Consider the following 27,251-nt stretch of genomic DNA (forward strand, 5'->3'; position numbering starts at 1 on the left):
TTGACGTCAACATAGCCTATAAATTGAAGAGGCCTGAAAAAACCTTGTATTGCCTTGAAAACTGGGATTTATTTGACAATTAATTTCAAGATAAAAACTTTTTTTTATGTAAGGAAGATAACCTCTTTTGCTTATTGAAATGCAAGTATACACCAAAATTCTGAGGCTAATTCTGATATGAAGAATAGCCCTTTATAGATGATCCTATTGCTTTATCTGATGGTGTCTCTTCCACGTAGCAAGAGAAAATGATAATGTGAGGTTAGCAAAATGTCACCAGCATTAAAAAAAAAAGTTTTTCAGACAAGCACCATAGAAAATGGAAGACATCAGAGATGAGGAAAAGAAGGAGATTATTTTACAGTAGAATCATTTTTCTAAAACTAGTATTACAGTCACAGAGAACACAAAAGATTTTGTTAATGCTTTTCCACAATCAAGAAAGAAAAGATTAAGACAGCAAGGCACAAAGACCAATACTCAGAAGGCTATAGAGCTGATAATTCTTGTTTAATTTTCAAGGCTCCAACACAACTAATACTCGACCTTAGTTCCATTTGATTAACACCCGTGTGACAGACAAATCAGGTTACCTGTCCTTAGTGAGCACTATTTTACCTTAAAGCTTGTTGTGATGGAGGCAAACTTATTATCTGCTGTCTCAGGATTTCCAATCAAGTAGTCCCAGCTTGTGAACATTTTCCAGCTGAAATTAAAACTAGTATCATCCCCACCACCATCATCATTTGCATTTCTTGCCATTCTACAAAAGCCAGAAAGACAGATGAAGTCCTTGTTAGAAATATTTCTGAAATGTGAGCATAACTTTTAAATTGTTCCTAAATCCTAGCACTGTTCTGAAAAAAAAAAAAAAAAGTTATTGCATTTAGTTATGTTATACTAAACCTGGAACATTTAGTCTGAAACAAGAGAGAAAGATAGAGATTTTCATATTTAGACATTTTATAAGCACATTTTCATGAGAGAGAATTAATTTATTTCATTCACACATCAGAGAAACTCTGCTGGAGAGAAACCCAATAGGAAAACAATATGAAGAAAATCTCTGGAATGGAGAGGTGCAAAGCATCCTGAACTATCATAGATTTTATTAGAGATTTCACAAAGAAAGAAAAAATCTAAAATAACAAGCCAGAGCAAATGTGGTTATTACCATATAACAGTATTACCAGTACAGCTTCCTTTTCATCTCCTCTGCATTTATAAACAAGATTGATAACAGTATCCAGAAGCCTCAAATTATTTCTTTAGTGATTTGAATTAATTTTAAATGGTAACTTCATTTCAAAGCATTGTCATTCATGTAATAATAGTGGTCTTGCTTCTATGGATTTTACTACTTAATTCAAACCATTAAGCACAAGGATGGAGTATATTGGTAGGGTACAAACCATCTAGCCTTCAGTATTGAATTATTTCTTGGTCAGGAAAAGCTCACTAATGCAGCACATTTATGTTATTAATATCAATACACTCTACATACATCATTTTTAACAGTTCGTTAAAATACATACTGCCAAATAGGAGAAGACAATAATAAGTAAACAACACTTGAAATCTTTCTGAGCTGTCATAAACCAGTACCAGGGCTGTTTTTTTTGTTTTGCTGCTCATATACAGAAGGGAGAGACATCAGGAAAGGTTCTTGTTAGGATCTGTCCTGCAGCTTGTTTCTAAATTAAAATAATTCCTTCTCAAGAGTTCCCAATGAAATAGTGAAGAGTCTTGTGGTTGGGATATGATTTCTTTGAGAGCTGAAATATTTTTCTTTTATGTTATGTACTGAAAGAGCTGCAAAGAGAAGCCCTACATATAAATATGTTCCCTAATTAGAATAATAATGCTTAGTATCCTGCCTACCTCTTTAACATAGATATTCCCTTTTCCAGATCTTAGTCAACAGCAAAAAAATGGTACCACCTTCTGTTACACTGCTTTTAGTTTCTGTCACGTGGCCAGATGGGAAGTTAACAGTTTATTTTTTTCCTCAAGGATATTCCTTCATTTGGGCCACAGGGATTTTCTTCTAGAGGATTCTTTTTTTTTTTTTTTCTGAGTGGTAGTCACTGAAATGCTGTTGTCTGAGACTAAGAATTTTCTTATTTTCGCATCTACATAATAAAAAGAAAAGAAAGTAGTTTTGAACCAAAACTATTACTTTTTTATTGTACTACCTTTTTCATCCTCCAAAATACATATATGTAACTGCAGACTTTCTTTTTTTTCTTCTGAAATGTTTCTTTCCCTATGCAGAAACCATATCATCTTTGAAAAAGAGAACATGAATTAACCTAGTGCTCATGCAAGTAAAAAATCCTGAGTTCAGGACAAAACACTGGAAATATCAGCTGCAATTTTCTCTGTATTGACAAGTGTCCTTGAATCTTGACTTGCAATGCTCTGTTTTTTTTCACTGTAGGCATCTTTTAAAGCCACCACTATAGCTGACAGTATTGTTGTAGTAGGTCACTTTGCTTGAATCAAGATTATTAGAAGTTATATTCCTTGGCAGCTTATCTCCTTAGAAACTGTCAGAATTATCAAAGTTTATCCCTATAATGAACTCAGCTATAAAATTATAATTTTATTTCATTTAAATTCTGATCTTAAGACTATATTCAAGTCCAGAATTTAAGAGCTAAATGACTAATGTATCACCAGTTTTACTGCCTAGGCCCTGTTTCACTTACCTCTATGATTAAATCTTTACAATGTCCAGTAGCATTAATTCTACACTACAGTGCAAATGTGAGCACTCTGCTATAGTCTTGCAGAGACTCATTTACTGCTGACTGTGAATTACACACAGTATTATTTGCCATATGTTTCTTTGTTTCTTCCCCTCTTCCTTCATAAAAGAATTTAACTCACATAAGTTATCATTAAAGGTAGAACAACTGAATTTCTTGGATGTTAGCTGACACTCTGCTAGATGCAGAGTATTTTGAAAAGATGGGCTGAAATTCAGCAGGGAAGTGTTAACTTATTTTAGCAAATATTTTTTCCTAGTTCCACAACACTGTGACACAGTTGCTTGTGTAAAACAATAGATAAATAAACACAGACTGAAGGAATCCTACAGGACTTAGACTTTGCACTTAATGTTGCATTGTCCTGCCCTTAAAAGTACCATATTTTTATAAGGTAGTCTCAGTGATCAACAGTGGAATTATCTGCCTTTTTGAATGTACTTTATCTGAGATCCAAGGAGAACTTACGTTCGAATGACAATCATAAAGCTGTAGCCAATAGTCCCAACACCAACAAGAAAATATGAAAGAGGCATCCTGAACTTGAGCCATCCAATTGTCCTCTGGTTATTGTAGTAACCATAAAAGAGTACAGAATACTGTGCAAAGCCCTGAAAAGTCATCAAAAAATATAATGTCATGTCTGTTAAATATGCATGTACTCAGAAATTGTACCAATAGAAGTGTATCGAAATATCCATTTCAATGCATTCTAACAGGTGCAAGCATCACTATAATAAATGTCACAGGATGAAAAAAAAATTCTCCTTTCATCTACAAAGACCTAGAATACTTCATGGCAACTTTCAAATCTTTTACCTCTAAAATTATTCATGGGCACTCTATGATTTTATGAGTGAAAAGGTTTTTATCCACATACTTCTTGTTGCAAAGGCAAAAACATTTCAGTTTACAAAATTTGCCTTAAAAATTATGTGCAGATAAAATGCCAGACTTAACTGAATTTTCACATTTCTAAAATTTACTTTCATAGCCTATTTTATACAAAATTCTCATATGCCTTCTTTGCCTATCAGTGCTGTCTGGTGTTCATTGTGAAATCATTCAAAATACGTGAACCAACAGATAGTTGCATGTTATGGATAATTATCCAGCATGCAGGGGCTTTTAAAAATATTATTCAAAATGTCTTGATTTAGTAATCAACATATCTAATTTTAATTCATATCAGAATAGCTTTGAGAGATGTGCCTACACAGAACAGATGTTCTTCTCTGATAAAGGAACTATTGTTATAGAACACATTTGTTGCTACTAGTAAAACATCTACACAATCAGGACATATTTAAATTCAATAGTATTAGAGTATCCCTATAATTCCAACTGAGCCTAAGTTTCATTACAGCCTAACACAACTTTGGAGAGCCTTTTGGGTCCCTCAGAGTATTAAAATGTTTTTTAAGTCACTGTGTTCTGAAAAGTCAGAGTTAATTCCTCCACTGCATGTCATTTCGTATGCTGTTTCCTAGGCTTTGTCTATTGCATTTTGCCATGCGACCTGAAATATTTTTTTAGCGGTGTAAAGGTATTTATGGAAGATCTTTTTCACTCCTTCCCAAGACTAACATAAAAGAGGGGTGAGATAAGAATATTATTTAAATATAGCAAAATCCAAATTTGTGTCTCTCTGACATGTCAGAGAGTGTGCAAGTGCACAAAAAGCAAAAGTGCAAGTGCAAGGGTATCAAGTGCACAAAAGCAAAACATAGGTTGACATCATCTTTTCTTTACTGTCCTAAAAATTGGTGGGAGCTTGAGTTTCTTGTTTTGGGATAAAATAATGTTTGCTGATCTGGGTTCATTTATTTGTAACTTGGTAGCATACAAGAATTGCTAACAGATGAAAGATACCATTTCCTGTGATGTTCAATTAAAGATGCCTTCTTTTTTCCCCTCAATATTTAAGGTGATCCTTCTCCTGCTTTTCATTTGCACCTTGTGTGAACTGCTACTCTGTTATTAACTCTAATTTCTTCTTCGGAGCTGTCAGATCCTGTTTTTGACACCTATTATAAACTTCCTGTCTCTTTCCACAATCTGTCTTCATTCATTTTTTCTCAAATATGTTTCTTTTTAAAACTTTTTTCATATTTGCTGTATAACCCTCTTCTAGTCTCTATTCTTCTTGCAAAATCTCCAGGTTACTATGATTCCTTTTTCTCCAGTATCGCTGTGATTTTTCTCATTTTATACTGTCATCATCATTATCTAACTTTCCAGCTACGTGTCTAGATGTATTCTTCATGTCACTCAAATATACAACTCCTAATGAACGAGACCCAATATCATTTTATGCAGCAGTCATTACAAAATGTACCATGTGGCTTTTTAGAAAGATCTTTCTATCCTTTTGTATCCAAGGAAGCTCCATCACTTTATGTGGTAAAATAAAACAAAGAATCTCTTCACTTTCTGTACCTTTAAATATTGTGATTTTTACCTATTATTACAAGATTTTCTTTAAATTCAGTTGTCTACAGTTAACAAACCTAAAAGATTTGCTTGTAAATGAGAAAATGGGTATATCCAGTCAAGTTTTTCCAATGTTCTGTCATTTTACAACCTCATTTTAACTCTGCTGATAGCTGCAAATTGAAAGTAGAGCCAAGAAAGATAAATAAAAGACCAGAAATCTGGCATCATTGGAGTCCCCACATAAAGGTATTGAGTCACAAACCAAGGGATCTTGTTTGAGATTTGCATACCAGAGACTAGGGATCCCTCCACAGCTTAACCATACTAAAAATGGCAATATTAGTAAGAAGCATAGACATGTACCCTGTACCCTTTTTATGAAGACATCCTATTGGGACAGGTATGAAAATCTGCCTATGCCCCTCCTGGGATTGCCTACATAGGCTCCACAGCCTGCACATTTCTCCCCATTGGCAGAGATGGAACAGGACCCTACATGCACCAAGTCTGCACAGAGTGGTAATTTTTAAATGAGGTGCTAAATGTACTCAGAGAGGTCACTTTTAGATAAGCCATTCTGCAGACAGCTGGAAAGGATGTACTGTAAACTGGAGGAACCTGCACCTGAGTTTTTTTCCAAGAAACGGGTCTCCTTCCACCATCATATTCATATTGGTTTTTCTAAAAGAATACTAGTGTTAAAAGATATGCATATGCATAACTCCTTAGAAGTATTGGTATGTCTTACAGAAGGGAGCAGCAGATTGAGGGAGAAATCACACTCAGTCCAGTGGATGCTGCTTCTATAAATCTGAAGGAAAACCTTAACTTGGTGGTTGCACCCTTTCACAGCTGAAGAGAGCCTTTTGATGACATTGCACACCAGAGAGAAACCTACCAGCCTTCAAAGCTACATATTGTACTACCAAACTTTCGTCAGCTGACTTTATGCTAAGTTGTATCATTTATATAAAGTGGCTGACTACAGTGACATGGCATACTCAAAATTAGATAAAACTGTTGTTTTCAGGAATTAAAAACAGAATGACATATTTAAGAACATACCATTAGCTTGGCACTACAAAAGTTATAGATCCATAAACTAGACTGAGCATCATATTAAAGGTAAAGAATTAAGACATATTTCTCAATTCAGCTAAAATATCTGCAGATTCTATGAGAAAAATTAAAGACAGCACTGCTTGTTTTAGGAAGTCTACGTAGCACATTAATGGATTTTCTTTTTTTTCTAATTCACACTGCATTCTCAAATTCATAACCTTAATCATATAAAAGCAGAGGACAAAATTAATCTATAAGAAACAGAAAGTCAGTAGCCAGGGATGTGAATCCATCTTCGAGACTTTTCCCCATGTGTTCTCGTATTGCTACATATACTGAAATGTGCACTGAAATGTGGACACTGAGCTTAATTACATGTTTACTCTGAAGGAAACACTTATGCTCAGAACTTATAGAGAAAAAAAAGTAAATTACTTCTAGTGCCATTTTCTTCTGAAACATTTGATATCTCTGAATATTAGATACTGAAGTGAATAAGAGAATCATCAAAGAGTCATGTGAATATGCAGTACTGCAAGCTTACGCATACTTACACTAAAATCCCAGAGAGTAGCAAAGTTCATAGCACTTGCTTCTTCAGCTCTTGGGACAGTTTTTCTAGGTAAAGAGCCATATGGCTTCCCCATCAAAGCCTGGAACCAAAAAATTAGAGCAATTTACATTTTAAAGCAAAATACCAAGAAAGAGAAGGGACAGTTATCCCACTGCTGCTCAGCCACAGAACAAGTCCTCACAGGGTCCTTTCCAGGCTTTACCCTGAAAACTGTTGAGGATCTTTTCTGTTTTGGCTTCAGTGGAAGACGTATCATGCTATTGAAATGTTGAACTAGAAAACTCTTTGAAATTTCTACTTGACCTTTTCCCATCCACTTACTAGAAGACAAGAGGATGTGGAATACTGAAATCAGGGAGATGGCAGAATACTTTCAATTCCATATAAATCTTCTTTTTAGGAAGACAATACGGTGCCTTAAATGAACTAGAAAAATATTACATTTCACAGAAGTAATTTCTGCCTGAATTACATCTGCCCTGAGCAGCACTATTAACTGATGCTGCACACAGTGCAAAACATGAGGGGTCTCTCATGACTTTATAGGCCTGCTGGACTTTATCAACATGTGAGTATTAAGGGAGCTAAAAAGGAGTCATGGTGCCTCAGAGGCCTGGAATGCATCTTTCTATTCAAATGCACATTTTAGTCAAGATATTCTACTTGTCAGTTCTTAGTCTCAGTTCCTCTTCTCCATAGAAAAAAAAAGTTTAGCACAATCCTAGACTATGCGAAAACACTTTCAGAACACGTCTATTTCAAGACACTTCTCTGTAGAGAAAACCGTCCCCAAAGAAACTACATCTTTAAAGGCTTAGTACAAATTAATAGTTTTAAATGGAACATAAAGAGATGAAAATTTTATTTAAAGGTCCAGTCTTATGAAATCTCACTGCAAAGACAGAAATTCACATAGCAATTCTCATTGATAATTTAAAAGATTCCCACCTCAGGGATCATTACAAGTCCAAAGGTCAGTCCAAAGAGAATCATGTTTATTCCATACATCCAGCGCAAGAATATGAAATAAGATGCTACTGATGAGCCAAAGTGACCTATGAAAATATGAGAAGTAAAAAAAAGGCCAAATAGATCAGGTGTTTTATGTTATTTTACCTCAGGATGAAGACACTAAGAGTTCATTTAAAATAAATAAAATCAGGGGAGGCTTTTAATTTGCTTTATTACAATAATTCTAATTTTTTTTTATAAGGTAGACCTTATAGCAGCCCTCTCAGTACCTAAAGGGGGCCTGCAAGAAAGCTGGAGAGGGACTTTTTACAAGGGCAGGTAGTGACAGGACGAGGGGTAATCACTTTAAACTGACATAGAGGAAATTTAGATTAGACAGTAGGAAGAAGTTCTTTACTGTGAGGGTAGTGAGGCAATGGAAGAGAAGCTGTGGCTGGCCCATCCTTGGCAGTGCTCAAGGACAGGTTGGATGCGGCTTTGGGAAACTTGGTCTAGTAGAAGGTGTCCCTGCTCATGGAATGGGTGTTGAAACTAGATGGTATTTAAGGTCCCTGCCAACCAAAACCATGCTATGATTCTATAACTCTAAATCACAATGCACAGACTGTACATGGACTTTACTCTTTTTCATCAATGAGTCAAGAACAACCTCTGACAAGTGAAAAGGTTACCCGAGGATGAGGATAATTTAGCTGTGGTTGCCCTTAACTACATTTCCAGACTGAGCAGGTCCAAAAAGGGGGCAAGAGGGAACATGATAAAAATCAGCTTGCACCAGCTGTAAAAAAAAACAGTCCAAGTTTCACAAGTGTTTTGAGTTCACTCTGTGGTGCAATATGTTGCAATTATGAATGGAAGAGTAATACTTTAAAGTAGTCTTTAGCCATCTTTTCCTGCATCAAGAACTTCATCATACTATGCATTGGCATGCAGATTGTCATGCACAGTATAAATTTCAGCAGTGCAATGAAGAGGTTCTCCCTGTCCAAACCCAGAAATGTGTGTTTTCCATAAAGTCCTGTTGCAGATATTCCTGAATATTTATTCTATAAGGAAAATAAGCATCTATTTTCTAAATATAAATACTTAATCTACTTATCTACTTCTATCTCTCTTAAACATCAATAATAGATTTATCTACTGCCAACACAAAGATTGCTGCCTGTTGTCTGAAGCAGGGCTCGCTGTGCTAGAAAGGACCCTAATTTTCAAGCAGGAAGCCTACCTGAGACAGTCTAGAAATTCATGCTGATACCTGGCCTTTCTAGATACCTGGTGGCCTGAAAGAGTCAAGACCAAACCAAAGAGGGCTGTAAAAAGAAGGGTCCTATTTGTTAAAGTGGGGAGCATTATGAAACTAAGCAGATGTTACAGATGAGTTTTGTTGCTAGGGCTTAAATGGAGCTAGCACTTTCCTTTTTTCTTGTTTTGATTATTCCATTAATTTATTCTTTTATTTATTGTAAGAAATTGTTGATTATAATTATCACATACAGAAAAACTCAATAATTTTAGTATCTAAACACTGACAGTCCCCCTGCTGCCAGTTCAGAGGCCCATCATAAACAATCCTTATATAAAGTCCAAATGTGTGATTAATGCACGTTTGTAGTTTAGGACACTGTATGAAAAGCTTAAAACAGAGGTCTGTCTTCTCTGCCAAAATTAATAATGAATAATATTTTTTTCCTATATTCTTCTGTAACACATCCAAGGTGTAGTAGAGTGACTGTTGAATTACTTGACTTTATGTGGTCAAGATGGTTTTGTATGTCTACAAGTGGCCTTGAAATAAAATCAGAATTATTTCTTCAAAGCAGACAGGAACGCTTAAGATTTACCTGTAGCATTAGCTGGTTTCTTTCATAGATTATTCAGACCTATCCTAAAGGAGCCCTCTGTTTATCAAAAGTACCTTTTTGAAGTCTGCTTAAATTTCTCCATCAAGCTGAAACTATGATAAGAAAAAAACCCTCAGTAAAACTTGTGTCTTGTACCTTAGGAGTTCCCAAGCATACCAGTGTAACTCTAAGATACAGAGAATTTGCTCAATATGAAGCATTTTCTTTCCACGTCTTTCTAGTGTGTAAGTAACGGCTCAAGGAACTTTTTGGTTCAGTAGCACTGGCAGGCACAGGTGTGTCACCTTTCCCAGTCCAACACATTCTTCATTTAACCTCTTTCCCTAAAGGTAAAGTGTATCTATTGACTTCATGTGAATTCAGCCCTTCTGTTGTTCTCATTAAGTGTGTTTATTTCAACATTGCTTTTCCCTTTAGGTTTCCTGCCTCAGTTAGGCAGTGGTAGGGCGGCACAGCTACTGATTTTCTTCAGTCTGTGTGCAAGAAAACTTTCTATGTCATCTATCATTGTTTTACCAATACAGTATTTTTTAAAAAGTCGAAGAAACCTTACACAGTAGCTATCTAACTGATCCACTATCCAGGACCTTAATTCACTTTTCATTTGCAACCTGTCTACTACCCTGGCTAATTTTGAAAATGGATCAATGCCCACCGGCACTACATAAGTATAAGCATCAGAGTTTTTTTTTAAAAAAAGCCTCTAGTACATGCTAACTCCTGAGCTGTACCAAAAAGACAGATCATTCTGTTAATATATGGCTTGATCTCCTTCACTTTGTTGATCCTCTAGATTTCAAAGCAGGTATCAGTCATGCTTGGTTGGTCATATGTAGTTTTTTAGAAGGACTGAAGGATAAATAAGTGTTTCTCAGTGGTTAGAAAATGATATTTACTTCACCTATTTCTACTGCAAACAGGTACTGTCTTTTGCTTGGGATTTCTTAATAAAGAGCTCACTTTGACATCAGAAAATGCAAATTGTCTTCACGTGAGAGCGTAGACATGACTCATGCTGAAAAGTTTACTGGTTGGAAGCTAACAACTCTAAAGGTTTGCTGAGCATAAAATATTCCCTCACATAAAGGTATTTAGCCAAATGAAAATGTTTTCTGTACAGAATAGTCTGCATATAACTGTCAGGTTCTTGTTCTATTCATGCTCTCACTGCTTACACTTTTTTTTAAGCTAGGATCATACAAGGTTCAAACAGAACTCTCATAAATTCCTACATCTCTTTCAGGTGCTATTGACATTACTTCTTCTTATACCCTGCAAATACTTACGCTTCTGTGCATAGTGCCTGCCTCTGGAAAGAAAATAACTTAGAGCATAGTGTTAGCAGTGATCATCAAGGATTATATAAGTTTTATTTCTAGTTTCTTTGGGTTAAGAGACTGCTTATAGAACTATAATCCCAGCTGTTGGAAGAAGTAGGAGCTACCCATGAACATTTCTTTTTCAAACATATTTACCTGGTGAATGAAATATATCAGACACTTACCTGTGTGTATGCATGTGTTCTGGTGGAAAAATTATCAAAAAAGAAATATTAGTTTAAAAATGCTAACCTGTGTAGTGACATGGAAAGCAATCATGCAGGCCCAACTCTATAGTGGAGAACTGAGCTAGCATATTTGCTACCATCAGAATTCCAAGAACGATCCAAACAACCTACTTTACCTGTCACAATCTGATGTCATCTGTTGCTTGTTTCACTCTACTGTCTCCTTTAAAACTGAACTGTCATGTAGAAAATACTCCCTCAGATTTCCTTCATACAGCCACATTTTGCTACATGAAACTGCAGTCCATGGGAACTGACATGGGTACGGACACATCACAAACAATGTTATCCAACAACAGTAACTATAAAAGTATTGATCCTGGTGTCCAAGCCTAGCATTGAACCATTTTCTTCAATCACTCCTCAGTATTTTGGGTAGACTGAAGCATCCAGTGGTTACATGCAAGGTGTTACCTCTCCCAACAAGATTCTTTTAAGGTGTTCAATGTTCTGCATTTAGCAAGTCTTATGTAAAGTCTTAAGCAACCAAAAATATTTTTCTGCTAAATTCTTTATAAGCAGTATCAGGCACATTCTGTTCACTTTCTGATGTCATGTGTTTAATTTAGTACTGTTATTGTTATTTTACAAGGGTTTGAACTAAGCCCCAACATGCCTCTCCTTGCAGAGTTACCACTGCTTCTTTAACACAACTGCATGTCTGAAGAAAGTAATTGTTAAACACATTTCATTCCCTGGAGTTCACACACACAAGCTTGAAGCTGAGCGTTGAAAAGGTGGCTGCTCCTCCTATCTGTTAGGTATTTGATCTCTGATCAAATCTGGAGATTTTGATCAGAGATTGGTATAAAAATGGTTTTACAAATGATCACATAGTGACTCTGCCAACCTGAAATTTTGGGAATGCAGGGTAATCCTTGACTCAGCACCAAGAGTTTGTTAAATGCCAAGAAACAGAGGATTACTCTTTCCCTTTTAATAAACATGCAATACATGCACCGCCTACGTATAAATTCAGATGACACTTGATTTTCTAGAAGAAGTTGAAGCAGTAGTTTTTTAGCCTCTGTGACTCAATGTATCTTAATCTTTACTTTCCCTTACACACAGACTATACTTTTTCCATTTAAGTTTCCCATAATTCTCCTTGTTTAATACCTAAATCCCCTTTTTTTTCCTTGGCAGCTTTATCAGTGTCATCATTAAGATGACCTTGATCTTAGTACTACAAACGTATTAATATGAGGTACATCCTGAGAGCTACTGCTTGGATTAACCAGAATCAAGTAAATTGTGACTGCAAACTCTTTTCCTCAGCAATATTTCACAGCTCCTCCCTTGAAATAAAGCCTTATTCTAGACTATACTTTCCGACCAAAGTTCAGCGGATGAAAAATAAAAATAAGTAGAAAAAGAATAAACAATCTCACCTGTTGAGATTATTGAAAGTTGCTATCCCACTGCCATTTGGGGACCTTCCAGGTAACAGTAAAACTGTTGCTCATTTAAATGAAAAACTAAATAGATATAAAAGCAAGACTGGAAAAATTACCCTGTTCTATTTTTTTGCATTCTGATTTTACAGGGAAACAAATGTATCTGTTGGAAGTTATTACTAGCAGAACAGCTTGTGCCATGACTACTCCCTTGCAGACACTTGCAGAAATGTTGTTCTCACAAATCCTCGAGATGTCTGTTGTATCTCCAGACCAGTAAGAGACCATGTATATCTAACTGCCGAGATTGATTTTAACTACACGCACACAGCAGCTTCTTTCTAAACTCTGCCTCAAGTGAGTAGATAATTTGTTGAGGAGTCCATACACCATATGTTTCAGGACATTATGCAAGTTCTTCTCAAGGGCTATTTTGCAGTCAAAACAGCACAAAATTCACAGTTTATCATTTTCCTGTTATTCTGCTGTTCTGGTTATTGACTTTTGATGCAAACCGCAACTTCTTCCAAAGGCAACTTCTCTAAAATCAGTTTGCATCACACTTTCATCTGCATTTCATCAGTGGCAAGCTTCACTCAGGTACCTGTGTAATTAAGCTAATCTCCTTCAAAGAAAGATCTGAATTTTAAATGCATCACTGGAACTTAAACACAAAACTGACATGCCAAAAACCTACTCTCAAACATAAACATAGTACTAAGTACCCTGGGTGCTTTTATATTTATGCTTAATACATGGGGACATACAAGACCACTGTTGTTTTCTCTGTATTGTATTATATGGTTGAAAATGAGAGCAATAATGCCAAAATACCATTTGCATAAGGCTCAAGATGATGAAAAAATATCACAGAAATAATTATAGTATAAATGCACACAAAATAAAATGAAGGTAGGCAATATCTAAATCCTACTTCCATTTTCAGGGATTAACTTCATCACTGGCTGCTAAACTGTATTCAAGATTTTTATCTGTAAATTGATAAACATTCTCTCAAGGAAATTTTCAACTAGCTATAATATCCAGCTCAATAAATGTTAAGAAAAATTAAATACTCATTGAGCTTATACTATACATTGAATACAGACCTTTATTTCTAAAGTATTGATAAGTAACTTACCATTTTTACATGCATCAGGAATATGATCCTAGATACTATTCTTTATTACCATCCTTAAGTACTTACTTTCAATTTCCTTAATTTTCATTTCCCAGGGTATGCAGGCTGTCTTAAAATTCTCAAAATCTCTCTGAAATTTCATCCACTTCTGAAATGGGTCACAGATAGAAAAGACGACCATTATCTCAGTTCCCAGATGCTGTTTCCCTTGAGATAACGTAACCCCTTAATCATTCACAATATCCTTTGACAGAGCCCACTGCAATAGAAGCGCTAGCTTATGAAGAACCATCTTCTTTCGTTTGTTCTGAATATGTCTCCTACAGGCTTTGTGTGAATCCCTCCCTCTTCCACAAGAAAAATTATTAAATAACCTCTACTTTTCATTCCATTCTTTTTTTTTTTTTTTTAAGAATTGTTTCTGAGAATTTAATTTATTTCCTGTGCTATTCAAAATTCAGATCTGGAGCTCAAACTGTGTGGTTTAATTACAATTATTCTACACAATAATTTATCTATTAGATAAGTGTAACTTCTGTAATAGAGCTTCTTGTGCCCAGCTGAGTTTGAAAGCCTCACTATTTTTTGTGAACATTAATGTTTATGAGATGTGACTCAGCAGATGCTTGAGTCTGTGATGTTTGCAGAAAGTCCAGTCTAACTAAGGGTAAACCTCTCTGTAGCTAGTAACCTTACCAAATATTCTTAGCATCATTCTACATAAGCATTTTAGTTTGGGGCAAGAGTGTGCTTTTGAAGCAAATCTCCCAAACCATCCTGATTTACCACACTTAGATTTGCATTGTATAGCAGTGTTAGAGCATAAAACTAAGTCAAAAGATGTACTTGAGGACCACCTTAATCCACATCCACTGCTAGTGGGTATTTATTGTTTGAGACCACAAAGGACTTATCTGTAAGAGAGACCTGCCAGAATACATATCGTGCAAACATTGGATCCTCGGCAACCGCTGTTCAGCCTTTCAGTCACAATCCTACAGAGCCATATTACTTCCTAGAATATATGTAGCCCTGGAGCCTTAGCTCAGTGGAGATGCCTACAGCACTTTTGCTGTAGGGCAAAAAGACACAATAAGAAGGTTGTCCCAAGGGAGAGACTGAGCTTTGGATTTAACACACTCAAAAAAAAACAATATATATCAAGAGAAATTCACAAGATATTAAACTCTTGCAAATTATTCTAAAATCAAGCCTCAATCAAATAGTGAGTTTGCATTAGAAATATTTTCATGCAAGAGCAGTGGAAATAAAAGTGTCAAAATGCAAAGAAAGACAAGGAATTCTGTTTATGTAGGTGGGTATATATGGCAATAATGGACAAAAGGCTCCCCATTTGCATTACATGCAGTTAGTGAAATAATAAATTTACCTTGGTCATCATCACTTTGTATGCATAGAATTTTTTTCCTTTTCCTTTTCCAAGAGCACCTTCAAACTTTTCAACAAAAAGCTGGGCTTCCCTGGAAAATGAAACCAAAAGGAAGATATAGATGATGCTACGGTAAATTTCATATTGTCTCTGATGCATCAATGTAATTTTTTATGTTCTAACTCCTCAAAGAGTTTTGTAAAATTTTATTCCCTTAGTAATGTTTGCAAAGAACAAGGCTGAGATTTTGTATTTCACAGAAGAATTATATGTAGTGCAAACAGAACACGCAACTTCAGTAATCTGCTCTCAAACAAATTCATTTGGACCTCTGAGAATTGCTTACATCCAGTTAACATTGTCAAATACTTTTAGTCATAGTGACTTTCTTTTGCGGTTCAGCTGCTGCTCATATGTGCCACTCACAAACTATTATTCCTCCTGCTTCCACCTAATATAAATCGTTGTTGGGCTATCTAAGCAAAATTTATTTTCAGTTTTTATTTTGGAAATATGTATACATTAAGGCCTTGGTTCCTGTCCGTTTCACCTTCTCAAGGCTAGACTTAATTCAATTCTTCAGTATTTATGCATATATCATTTCTAATTGCACCATTCTTAGAATAATTTTATAGAAGTGTTGCTTCAGTGGTCCCCAAAAGACTAAAATTTTGCTTATAAGCATATGGAAGTTGAATAATACCATGGTGCTACAAACATGAAATGAAGATTTTAAAATTGTTTTAAAAGGCATAATGGCTGTGAATTAAAACAATTTCATCTAATTTTTATCTGTAAATTTGACTATCATAGAATCATAGAATATTTAGGGTTGGAAAGGACCTTAAGATCATCTAGTTCCATCCTCCCTGCCATAGGCAGGGACACCTCACACTAAACCATGCCACTCAAGACTCTGTCTGACCTGGCCTTGAACACTGCCAGGGACCGAGCATTTACCACTTTTTTAGGCAACCTATTCCAGTGCCTCACCATCCTCACAGTAAAGAACTTCTTCCTTATATCTAATGTTGTCTCTATTGAGAAAATGTGCCCTAAAGGTTAAATGTCCTAACCTAAAACACTCAAAAATAGAGTAAGAACTCTTAGCTGTCAATATATGCACAAAAGTGTATTACTATCCTGTCACCACACTAGATGGCTGCAAAGCTTTGTATATTATATTAGGTATAACACTAAACACTTGAGAAAAGACAGACTATTGGGAAAATGTTGATGCACAACTCTCCAGAAGTGCTACAGATAAATTCACTGAGTAAAATAAATTCCATTCTTATATCTTCTGTTCAGATATTTTATGCAAGCAAGCAAAAATATTTTGTTAAGCTGCAAAATCTGACAATGGCATTGTCAGAATGGTTGCGTAGTTGTGATAAAGGAGAATTAAAATTATGTATGAAGAAGGCTATTACCTGTGTCATAATTTCCCTTAACTCATAGTTAAAAATCTTAACTATGATTTTTTTAAAAGATGGTTAAAAATCATCTTTTAAAATACTGTGTATTTTTAGTAACTAGAAATACTTGAGGCGATCTTCATACTACCATTTGAAGACCTACCAAACTCTTTCCCCACTAGACACCCACTGCACCAGTCTCTTTCGCTCACAGTAACAAGGCTCCAAATGGCTTTTTGTTTCTACACTTCCCAAGACTGCAAAATTGAGCTACTGTATTTAGCTTTCACTCTTCGAGAGCTTTCCACACTTGACAGCCCTCTGAGCACTCTCACCTTCCAAGTGCTCACACCTAAACCCAGATGGTGAGGCATTAGGATCAGTGCCAGTTAACCTGACCTCCCCAGGAGTTCAGCATGCATTTTCCCAGCACCTGAGATTCCCTTTCCTTCTTTAAAGACAGAGGTTGGCAGAAGCAAAAACTACACACAACGAAATGTATCCCAATCCAATCACTCTTTTTTTTTTTTTTTTTTTCTTGTGGTATAAGGCAAATTCAGATTTTATTTTTTTTTTTAAAAACACCCAGCCACTACCCCAGCCACGCATTACACCTATTCACCACTTCTTCAAAGTGTTCCTCAGGGACCCAGTCAGTGTCTTTTTAATGCTCTAGATCCCTTATTCGCAGTTCTGCTTTTCTGGTTCATATTTGTGTTCTGGATTTTGGAGTCTGATCTTTCTGTACTTTAGCTAACTTTGTCACTGACTGAGCCTTCCTTATTTTCCATAAATTGAGCCTTTGAAAGATTTTCTGGCTCAGCACTCACATCTCATTCTTCCATTCTGATTCTCAAAATAAAATTCAACTTTAAATTTCAGCCCCCCTCAAATAAGTCAGAGGAAACAGACTCTTCCAGTGCCCAAGAGTCCCTTTTAAATCCATGTCCTCGGGAATTAAAATCTTGTTGCACTGTCAGGAGATATGAGGCAGTCCTAGCAGCAGATGGCAGCTTCCTCATAAACTCTGCACTCAGTGCTGGAGCAATACCATAAAAGCAGCCAGAATCAATAAACTGGAAATGTACCTGCTTCCCAAGGCAGCATATTATATTCTGGATTTAAGAGGAAAACTTCCCACTACCACTTCTATCACTAGGTAATTCAAGCACTTTAGCTTGTTTATGAAAAATTACTGAAATGAAAGCCTCCAGAGCTGCAGAAAACCTCTGCTTTCGGTCACTAATCACTTGATGTTACACGGCAGAATATGAGGATTTCAAATCACAGGGATTTTTGTTTGGCTGGTTTTGGGGGTTTGTTTTGTCATTTTGTTTGTTGTTGTTTTGGTTTTGTTTCTTTTTTTTACAGTAGAAGTAAATTGGAAATCTAAGGGATAGTATGAAAATAATCATTAGCATAAAAAATCCTCTGTAGCAGATATGAACATATTTTGCACCTATAGCTGAACACAGAAATTCTCCACAAACATACTCTGCTATAAAATTAAGCCAAAACAGAGTAAAATGGAACTTTCTACACTGGAAAACATAGAAAAATTTATTTCTAACTCTTAATCCAAGGCTTCTGTTCATTTGTTCGAAATGTCTTTTCACAAAGTTTTTTGCAAAAAGCAGTATTTCTTCTTCCTCTCTACCTCCTGGACTCTCCATCAAGCAACCTTTCACTTCACCACTTTTAGCACTATTTAAGACTTTTCTCAACGACAAACCAAAACATTGCTTTTTGAACAAGGTGATCTGGATCTCCAGGTTTAATGCTGCTAACCCTCCTGAATGCTTCCCTGAGTCTTATTTTGCCAGTGGCTAAGGTTTCCTTTCTCCCTGAATCTCTTCTTCCTCAACACGGCCTGCTACAATGTGTGCTGGGTACAGAACTGTTATAAACTGCCCCTAAATGTTACTGCTTTACAATCTGTTTTTCTCAGATTTTCACTTCATTGGTCTTCATTGGACTGAGTTCATCATTGCAGCACAGACAAACCAGACAATGATCTGAAACTGATACTACCCAGCTGACTGAGTTACATATGCAAGATCAGAGCACAAAACCAGTTGGATCCATGCATGCACAATATTTGTGAAGCTACTTTAATGTTTCGTGAAAAAAGTATGAAGCAACCCCTTTCATTTTTTTCAGATATGGCTTTCCAGTGCTTATAAATTTGTTCTATAAAATTGGACTTGTAGTATTATTTAGTTTTACATTTATATTGTATTTATGTTCTAGTCTAGTTACAATATACTGTGGGGTTTTGACTAATTGCATTTTTTACAATAAAGCGTATTTTAAACATGCATTAGCTTTCAAAAATGCATTAAAACCTGCCTATTAATATTTCCCTTTTTTGTGAAGTAATAGCCAAAATCATCACATAATAATGCAAAAATCATTGCATAGTTAATAAAAAGTAACACGTTATTTGGCCCAAATGGTGTGATGAATGGAATTAAATCCAGTTGGCAGATGGTCACAAGTGGTGTTCCCCAAGGCTCAGTACTGGGACCAGTTCTATTGAAAATATTTTTATCAATGCTCTGGACAAGAGGACCGAGTACATGCTCAGTAAATTTACATGCTGGGAGTGGTGGCTGTTGGAGGTTGATCTGCTGGAGGAGAGGAAGGCTCTGCAGAGGGATTTGGACAGGCTGGATCAATGGGCTGTGGCCAGTGGTATGAGTTACAACAAGGCAAAGTGCTGGCTACTGCACTTGGGCCACAACAACCCCACGCAAAGCTACAGGCTTGGGAAGAATGGCTGGAAAGCTGCTCAAAGGAAAAGGACCTGGGGGTGTTAACTGATAGAGCTGAATGAACATGATCCAGCTTGCGCCCAGGCAGCCAAGAAGGCCAATGGCATCCTGGCCTGTATCAGCAATAGTGTGGCCAGCATGGCCAGGGCAGTGATCATCCCCCTGTACTTGGCACTGATGAGGCTACAGCTCGAATCCTGCGTTCAGTTCTGGGCCCCTCACTAGAACAGAGACATTGAGATGCTGGAGAGGGTCCAGAGAAGGGCAATGAAGCTGGTGAAGGGTTTGGAGAACAAGTCTGATGAGGAACAGCTGAGGGAACTGGGGGTGTTGTCTGGAGAAGAGGAGGCTCAGGGGGACAGTACTGCTCTCTACAACTACTTGAAAGGAGATTGTCCTGATGCAGATGTTTGTCTCTTCTTCCGAGTTACAAGTGACAGGACAAGAGCAAACGGCCTCAAGTTGTGCCAGGGGAGGTTTAGATTGGATATTATGAAAAACTTCTTCACCAGGAGGGTTGTCCAGCATTGGTACAGGCTGCCCAGAGAAGTGGCTGAGTGACCATCCCTAAAGGAACTTAAAAGATGTGTGGATGTGGTGTTTAGGGATGTAGCTTAGTGGTGGACTTGGCAGTGTTAGGTTACAGGCTAGGCTAGATAATCTTATGGATCCTTTCAAACCTAAATGGTTCTACGATTCTGTGATTATTATGCAGTTCAAAGAAATTATTTTTAAAAAAGCATTTTGTGAAAGAAAAGAGTGTAAGCCTTCTTCCACTCTTGGAACAAATGACATCAAGTTACATCTGATGTTTTACAAGCACCTTTTCTTTGGATGTGCAGTGGATTTTACCAGTTAACATTCTAAATAGCATTTCCATACCATTCATTTAGAAAGAGTAAGTCTTACAAGGGAAACCCACCACGTGAAAATGTACAGAGGAGTTATTAAGTGCCCCACAGCAGCCTGTTAACTGTATTCATGAAGATTTGCATGACTTAAAGATCTTACTTAATTGGTAGTTAAATGCAAATCTCAATAACAACTTGATCCTGAAATGAAAAAGTCCCCCCAGAGTTCAGAAATACCCGAAAAGCAAATTCACTGCAGAAGCAGAGCTTGAAAAAGGGGCTACGGGTAATGAGGCAGTAACATGTGCAGTTACGTGCAAGGAAGGAATACAGAAACCATAACTACCAGGTAATGCTGAGCCATCAAACAGAACACGTTTTCCCTCACACCCTCAGCTTTTCTTCCCTCACCGGCTCTGCAGCAGTTTAGTCCCACTGTGTTACTCCAGACCTCTGATTTGTAGGGTAAGGAGACCTTTCCCTGACTTCTTAAACTTCCTGGATTTAAAAGTTCAGGAACAACTTGGCATGATTCAGCCAAGGAACAGGCTTACAATCTCCTTTCAGTGTCTGTCACACGTGGTTTTTTTGATTAAATATAATTCAACATGTTACTTAATTCAGGTTTCTAACTTGAATTCTAAACTACCTCCCTGAAAGACCTCTGTTTGTACATGCCTGCAGACTTTTGACACACTTTATCCTTTCCTCCATTTCTCCATTTAAAAATAAAATGTGAAGACAGGAAGAATGATCAAGCGATAAAAAGTAGTTCTGAACCCACAGAACTGTTTTAGAAATCACAACAACCAAAACCACATACATGTCTATGCGTACCTATTTGGAAGTAATGAAACTTCACTAACATGAGGACGTGTCAAAACCAACACAGAGCGACAAAACTGAGCTTTGTAATCACTGGTATCATGTGTTATAGGTAAATTATCTATATCACAAGACAGGCCAAAGTGTGCCCTGTTAGCTAACCGTGAATTTAAAGAAGCTTCTGAGAAACCTTATTAATTGAATTACAGACACAAGGAACTAATAAATGTTGCATGGGGTCAGGCATTATTGTCACAGAGAAGGCAGAGTTAATTATTAATACCAGGTGTGGAGTTACAGCTCCCAAAGTGTTAGGTGTACAGTGCTATGGGCACTTCAGTGTTGCAGAGGGAAGATGCATTACAGCTCTTAGAGGTTGTTGCTAATGAATAGAATTCAAGTGGATTGCTCACATTTTTCAGTAACAGTTCAGGAAGGTTTCAGTCTCCAAGATCCAAAAACTCATTTAAAAGAAATGTCTTATTAATATCGATTACCCAGGACTTCTCCAACTCTTAAAAAGATTGGCTAAAAACTGACTGCAAAACAACTGTTGGCAGGCACAGCTCACTTGAAAAGCAATTCAGTGATAGTAATGGGCAAATTATGGTGTTATTTAATACCCAGCTGGCCTCCAGAACATCCAGTATGTCCATAGTAAGAGAGATAAAATACTGATTCACTGTAATACAAAGAGGGCATCCAAAGATGAGAAATTTCCACCATCCCACACATGTACCTTATGTATCATTGGGTTTTGTATATATACTTTAAAATATTTCTTTTCCAATTCATCTGTTTTGATGGGTTATCTTAAGTCATGTAATGAAATAAATGATGCTAAGAAGTACTGAAAAATTGCACACTATATTCTCTCCCTGGCAGATGAAGCGAAGACTACTCTGCTCTTTACTCTTTTTCTTAGAAAAAGCCAAAAAGTTGTCATGGCTCTCTTTAAATCTGTATTTAATTGGAAGTCCTTTAGAAAGCCTAAGCTTGATATTTGACTGCCTTTTTAATTTTTATATTGTCATTTTACTTGTTGTGATAGTTTGTTAACTGGCTTTAAAGTAAGACCACTATTGGTACATTTCTGGACTTGTGTTCAAGTCTCTGATTATATGGTAACATAACAGGCTTTGCTGGTGGATATAAACTACATAGTTGTTAATAGAGTTTGCTATTCTATAGCACAAAACTTTGGCTATCCAATCAGGTACACGCACTAACAAGGGGAGTGAAATATTCATAGCAGAGCCAAACACAGTAGCACAGCTTTTAAACCTTTCCTTTCTTTCACGCCTGTGCAAAACCCGACCAAGAGAATGAACAGACAGGGATGCAGTCCCCAAAAATCAAACCCTCAGAGGTAAATTAGGATATCTTTCCCTGGAGGTTTTCCAATTTCAACAGTTGAAGCAGTGCCCATGAGTTTTATTTTTTGTGCCTTTTTGTAATCCAAAAATATTTTCAACAGTTTACTCCCCATTTTAAATCTCAACGTTGTAAGTAATGATTGATAGTCATTATCATCTAATGGATCTTCAGGTTATTTTGTCCTGGCCAAAAGGTTGCCTGAGTAGGCAGCATCAAGAGGAAAAATTATCTCCCATTGAAAAGACACAACAGCAGTACTCACCAACCATTAAACCAGTAGGAAAAAAATGAAGAGAACAGGAAAACCTTTCTGAACAGGAATATTAGTCTTAGAAAAGAGGAAACATCTGGACTGCAAGTAAATCTATGCTCTCACCAGCACAGACCACTATGTCCCCATCCCACAGTCTAACCTCTGTTTCTTCAGGGTTGGGAGAATGGTGATGCAGTTGTGTCCTGGGTTCAGCAGTAGCAGTCATGTTTTTTCCTTTGTGGTAGCTGGTGCAGTGCTGTGTTTTGACTTCCAGCCTGAGAATAGTGTTGGTGAAGCCGATGTTTTCAGTTGTTGCTAAGTGATGACTGCTTCTGCTGAACCCAGGACAAGTTGCCTGCATAACACCTTTTCAGGGCTTGTTCCTCACTTTTTTCACATCTCCAGACCTGTAAAGATCTGACCTCAAGGTGAGGTGAGAGTCTGACAGTGCCAGTACAGTTCAGCTTCAAACTGCAGAGGAACATTCTGCAGGAGAGCCATGTCTTCAGCTATGGTTCTTCAGAGAATAATCAGGGGCTGTTTGAAATGCATCTTTCAAGACACAGGGATGTAAATTAGAAATGAGAGCTGAACTAATTTGCCAGTGCAGCTCTATTAAGAATGCCATTTAAGCTAGGTCTTGACAGAAGGCATTTTATAGAGATCATATAGTTCTGCATCTGTGTTCTAAAGTTATCATTCCTTCATGCATTTTAAGAACAAAGATTGAAGGAAAAGTTTAACTATTTTACCAAGTGGTCACTAGAGCCAAATACAAATAATCTTTCCTACCCTATAATTACTTATCAATTTCTTATAACATCAAAATAAGTGGAAATTAAATCTTTACCCCAAAATAGGGGAGGGATCTGACAAATCAACATTTCTTTAAAACAAAAAAAAAAAAATATTTAGAATCATAGAAACATAGAACCATAGAATAGTTAGGGCTGGAAAGGACCTTAAGATCATCCAGTTCCATCTCCCCTCCTAACACTAAACCATGTCACCCAAGGCTCTGTCCAACCTGGCCTTGAACACTGCCAGGAATGGAGCATAAAAGGATGGAGAATGAAAAGTCCTAATCAACCCTTATATTCACTTTTCAAAATGATATGAAAAAGTATATATATATATATATTTGTTTTATTTTGTCACAAATATATAACAGATCCTGGAGCATTCCTGGGAAAACATTTTTTTTTCATTCTCGGAAAAAGTATGTGCTAATACAGAATAAACATGGTAGTTGGTTTTGGCACAATAAAGGATATTTCTCATAATGCTGTGAAGAAATCTCCAATTAAGTACGTCTCTACTGTGGAAACTGGAAGACAAAAAAATAGGGAGATTTCTTGTTCCATCTCTAAGAAGATAGATAGGTTTCTTTTTTTCCCCCATATCCCATAATACACTAAATCCTGCACAGAGGAAGAAGTGGGTGACAAAGAAATATTTGCTAATAATAAATGTTGACCAAAAGTTTCAACAAGAAGAGATGCTCATATAAGGGTACTCAAAAGTCACATTATTGATTTACAAGTTTAAGGACTTTAAGGCAAAGTTTGTCCATTTTCCACAGGTACAAGAATAATGCCAATCCCACTAATGATTCTGTTATAAATCTTACATGTCTTGCTAAAATACAAAACAAATACACAGATACCCTGAAAAGTCCTGATATAGGCACTTCTGCAACTACAGTCATAAAAGCACATCCATTGATTAGATATTACTTCTTATTTTAAGCAGTATAGTAACACCAGGTTACATTGCAGCTTAGTTGAAGTTAGACTACAAAGAACCAATTACATAAACAGGACCCTAGAAAAATCAGTCTGCGATTTTATTTTGGTATGTAAATGATGGGGTTCGACTTTTTAAAAGTTCTGAGTGCTTTCTAATTCCTTTATTTTCATTTAAAATGCTAAACACAGATTTAAAGGCCTAATTCTCAGCACTCAGGTTTAAAAATGTCACCAAATATTGGGTTTTAGCTTTTATTTTTTCATTCCAGGTGTTTGCTGAATTTATGTGTTTCCTCTGCTGAGATATGCAGGACTCTGTCAGAACTGCAACACTCTAAATAAAATTGCCTGGAATAAAAAGTGACTATTTTTGAAATCTTATTTGACAGAGAAACATAGTAACAAATGTAATTCTTAAGTTACTTAAAGTAGATTCAAAACAATTAAACTGATCTGAAGAACTGTAACTTGCTTTTGGAATACACATTTTTCTAGGACAAATCAGCTGATATTATGCTTCCTGGCCTTCTTTAGAGAGGGCTGTACCAAAGGATTAAAAAAAAACCACATTTTTGCAAACTGCTGTAAGAACTCATTGATGCATCTTGTTTACTAAAACAAATCTTCTAATGTCAGCAAATGAAGCAGAATGCTTGTCTAGTTTCCAGGCTAGATTTCTTAAAATATAAGAATTTAAAAGTTGCTAGACTAATGGACTCTTAGGTACAGTTGCTGCCCATGCTGAATGTACAAGGCCCACTCCACCCTGAATATGAACAAAGAAATCATTAAGATAAAAAGGCAGACAACAAGGGTAGGAGTTTGAAAATTCACCACTGGTTTAAAGCCCACCTCAGAGAAGAAAAAAGTAGAGAGGTGTAGCATTCGCTGAGGATTGCTAGAAGAACTTTCTCTTTTCCAAGCTAAAAAACTCAGCTCTCTCAGTCTTTCTCTCTTCATGGGAGAGGTGTTCCAGATCTGAAAATTTTTGTGGCCCTCCTCTGGACCCTCTCCAGCAAGTGTATGCCCTTCTTATGTGGGGGCCCCAGAGCTGGATGTAGTACTCCAACTGGGGTCTCATCAGAGCAGAGTGGGAGAATCATCTCTCTCTACCTGCTGGCAATGCCTCTTTCTATGCAGCCCAGGACATGGTTGGCTTTCTGAGCTGTGAGCATGCAGTGGTAGCTCATGTCTAGTTCTTCATCCACAAGTACACCCAAGTCCTCCTCCGCAGGGCTATTCTCAATCCCTCCATTCACCAGCCTGTATTGATACTGGGTGTTAGTGAAGTTTCTCAGCAGGATAAGGGCCTGCAAGCATGATGCCTCCTGCAACTGGAATAAGAAGGCTTTGTCAATAGGCTCCCCTTGATCAGCAGCCTGTAGTAACTGCCAATTACAAGGTCCCCTTTGTCAGTTTGGTGTCTAATTTTTTCCCATAAGTTTTCAACCAGTTTATGGCTACTCATCAGAGACAGTTCTTCAAAATCTATCCATTGCTCGACACAGAGGGCAATCTCTCCATTCCTCCTGCCTCACCTATCCCTTCTGAACAGCTTGTAGCCATTGATAGCAGCGGTACAGTCATGGGATTTGTCCCACCAAATTTTAGTAATTGCAACTAGTCATAACAGCACAGTGGCTTCCAGTTCCTTCTGTTTGTAGTCCATGCTGTGTGCATTAGTGAAGAGGCATTTCACCTGGGCTATCAGCCATGTCATCTTTTTAGAGGAACATAATAATTACAACAAAAATAACAATAACAATAAATAATAATGAAAACAATAAGGAACACTTAAATCCTTTCAATTACTTCCCTTGTGCTTCCATGTTGTTCTTACTACCTCAAAAAACCTCTAGCTCCTATCTGTAGGACTTCAAGCAGCCTCCAGTGCACCCAGCATATCACAGAGCAATAGGCTGAGGGCCCTCACAGCACCCCATCTCTCAAACCTTGGTGCATTGTCCCCTCGTTTGTAATGGGCAAGCCTGATGTTATCCACTTCCTCCTTCAAGTCTACTTTAAAGCTCTGCCATCAACCCCATTAGCTCATGAGCAAAGACTTTCTTCCCTCTTTGAGAGAGAAGAATTCCATTTAACACCAGCAGTCCTGGTGCCATGCAGATCATAACACAACACCAGCCATGGACCCATGTATTAATCGACTGGATCCATTTGACTCTTCCAATATTACTACCCACAACTGGAAGGACAAAGGGAAAAATTGTCTCTGCTCCAACCTCTGTTACCAACCAAGGCCCAGAAGTCTCTTTTGATTGCCCTTGAACTATGTATTGCAGCGAATGAGTTATTCAAAACGGAGGAGCAAACAAAGAATTTTGGCAGTTTTGGCAAAAGAATAAAGTTCTCTGTGTTTACCCAGTTACCTCTGTTTGCTGGAAATGTAACTGTAAATGAAAACTTAATTTTTAGCCTTAAAAAAAAAATAGAGTGATAGGTTTGCTAGGGCAAAATACAGTTCTGTGTGTGGCATACATTAAAATGCATGAGCATTTTAATCATTTTCCAATTAGTTTGGTTTTTTGTAAGTCAAAAAAAAAAAAAATCTGTTTTGCTTTCCGAAAAGTTAAAAAAGAAAGATAAATCCTCTCTTTCTGCCCCAGTAATCTTGAGGTATTCCTGAAATAGCATCATTTTTCTTGAATAAGATATTAAATTTATTCATGGAAGAATTTACCTATTTTTACCTAACTGAAGAAAAATGAAAGATTTTACAGGGTGGTGTAATGGAAACTTAAAAAGGAAAAATATTTATGTTTTTCATATCTCATTTCAGGTTTACAGAGACAAGAAAGCCCTGATCTGCAATGCC

The 27,251-nt window shown here is 36.8% G+C and overlaps 1 protein-coding gene across 5 annotated transcripts in view; it reads right to left on the minus strand.

Annotated features, from left to right (window-relative positions):
* TMC1 (transmembrane channel like 1) overlaps nucleotides 1-27,251 on the minus strand; it is a 59,139-nt gene that overhangs the window by 18,523 nt on the left and 13,365 nt on the right. For 3 of the 5 annotated variants that reach the window (XM_057425819.1, XM_057425821.1, XM_057425817.1), the window contains 6 exons: nucleotides 15,173-15,263; nucleotides 13,849-13,930; nucleotides 7,792-7,898; nucleotides 6,824-6,922; nucleotides 3,240-3,382; nucleotides 619-763 (listed from right to left, as the gene is read on the minus strand). In XM_057425819.1, the coding sequence (XP_057281802.1) occupies nucleotides 619-763; nucleotides 3,240-3,382; nucleotides 6,824-6,922; nucleotides 7,792-7,898; nucleotides 13,849-13,930; nucleotides 15,173-15,263 (667 nt within the window). The remainder of the gene's footprint in view (nucleotides 1-618; nucleotides 764-3,239; nucleotides 3,383-6,823; nucleotides 6,923-7,791; nucleotides 7,899-13,848; nucleotides 13,931-15,172; nucleotides 15,264-27,251) is intronic. The other 2 variants (XM_057425822.1, XM_057425818.1) reach the window with 1 other exon arrangement.

Source organism: Pezoporus wallicus, unplaced genomic scaffold (genome assembly GCF_028554395.1).
Source record: "Pezoporus wallicus isolate ANWC-B61680 ecotype Strahan unplaced genomic scaffold, APGP_CSIRO_Pwel_v1 contig_7485, whole genome shotgun sequence".
NCBI classification, from domain to species: domain Eukaryota; kingdom Metazoa; phylum Chordata; class Aves; order Psittaciformes; family Psittacidae; genus Pezoporus; species Pezoporus wallicus.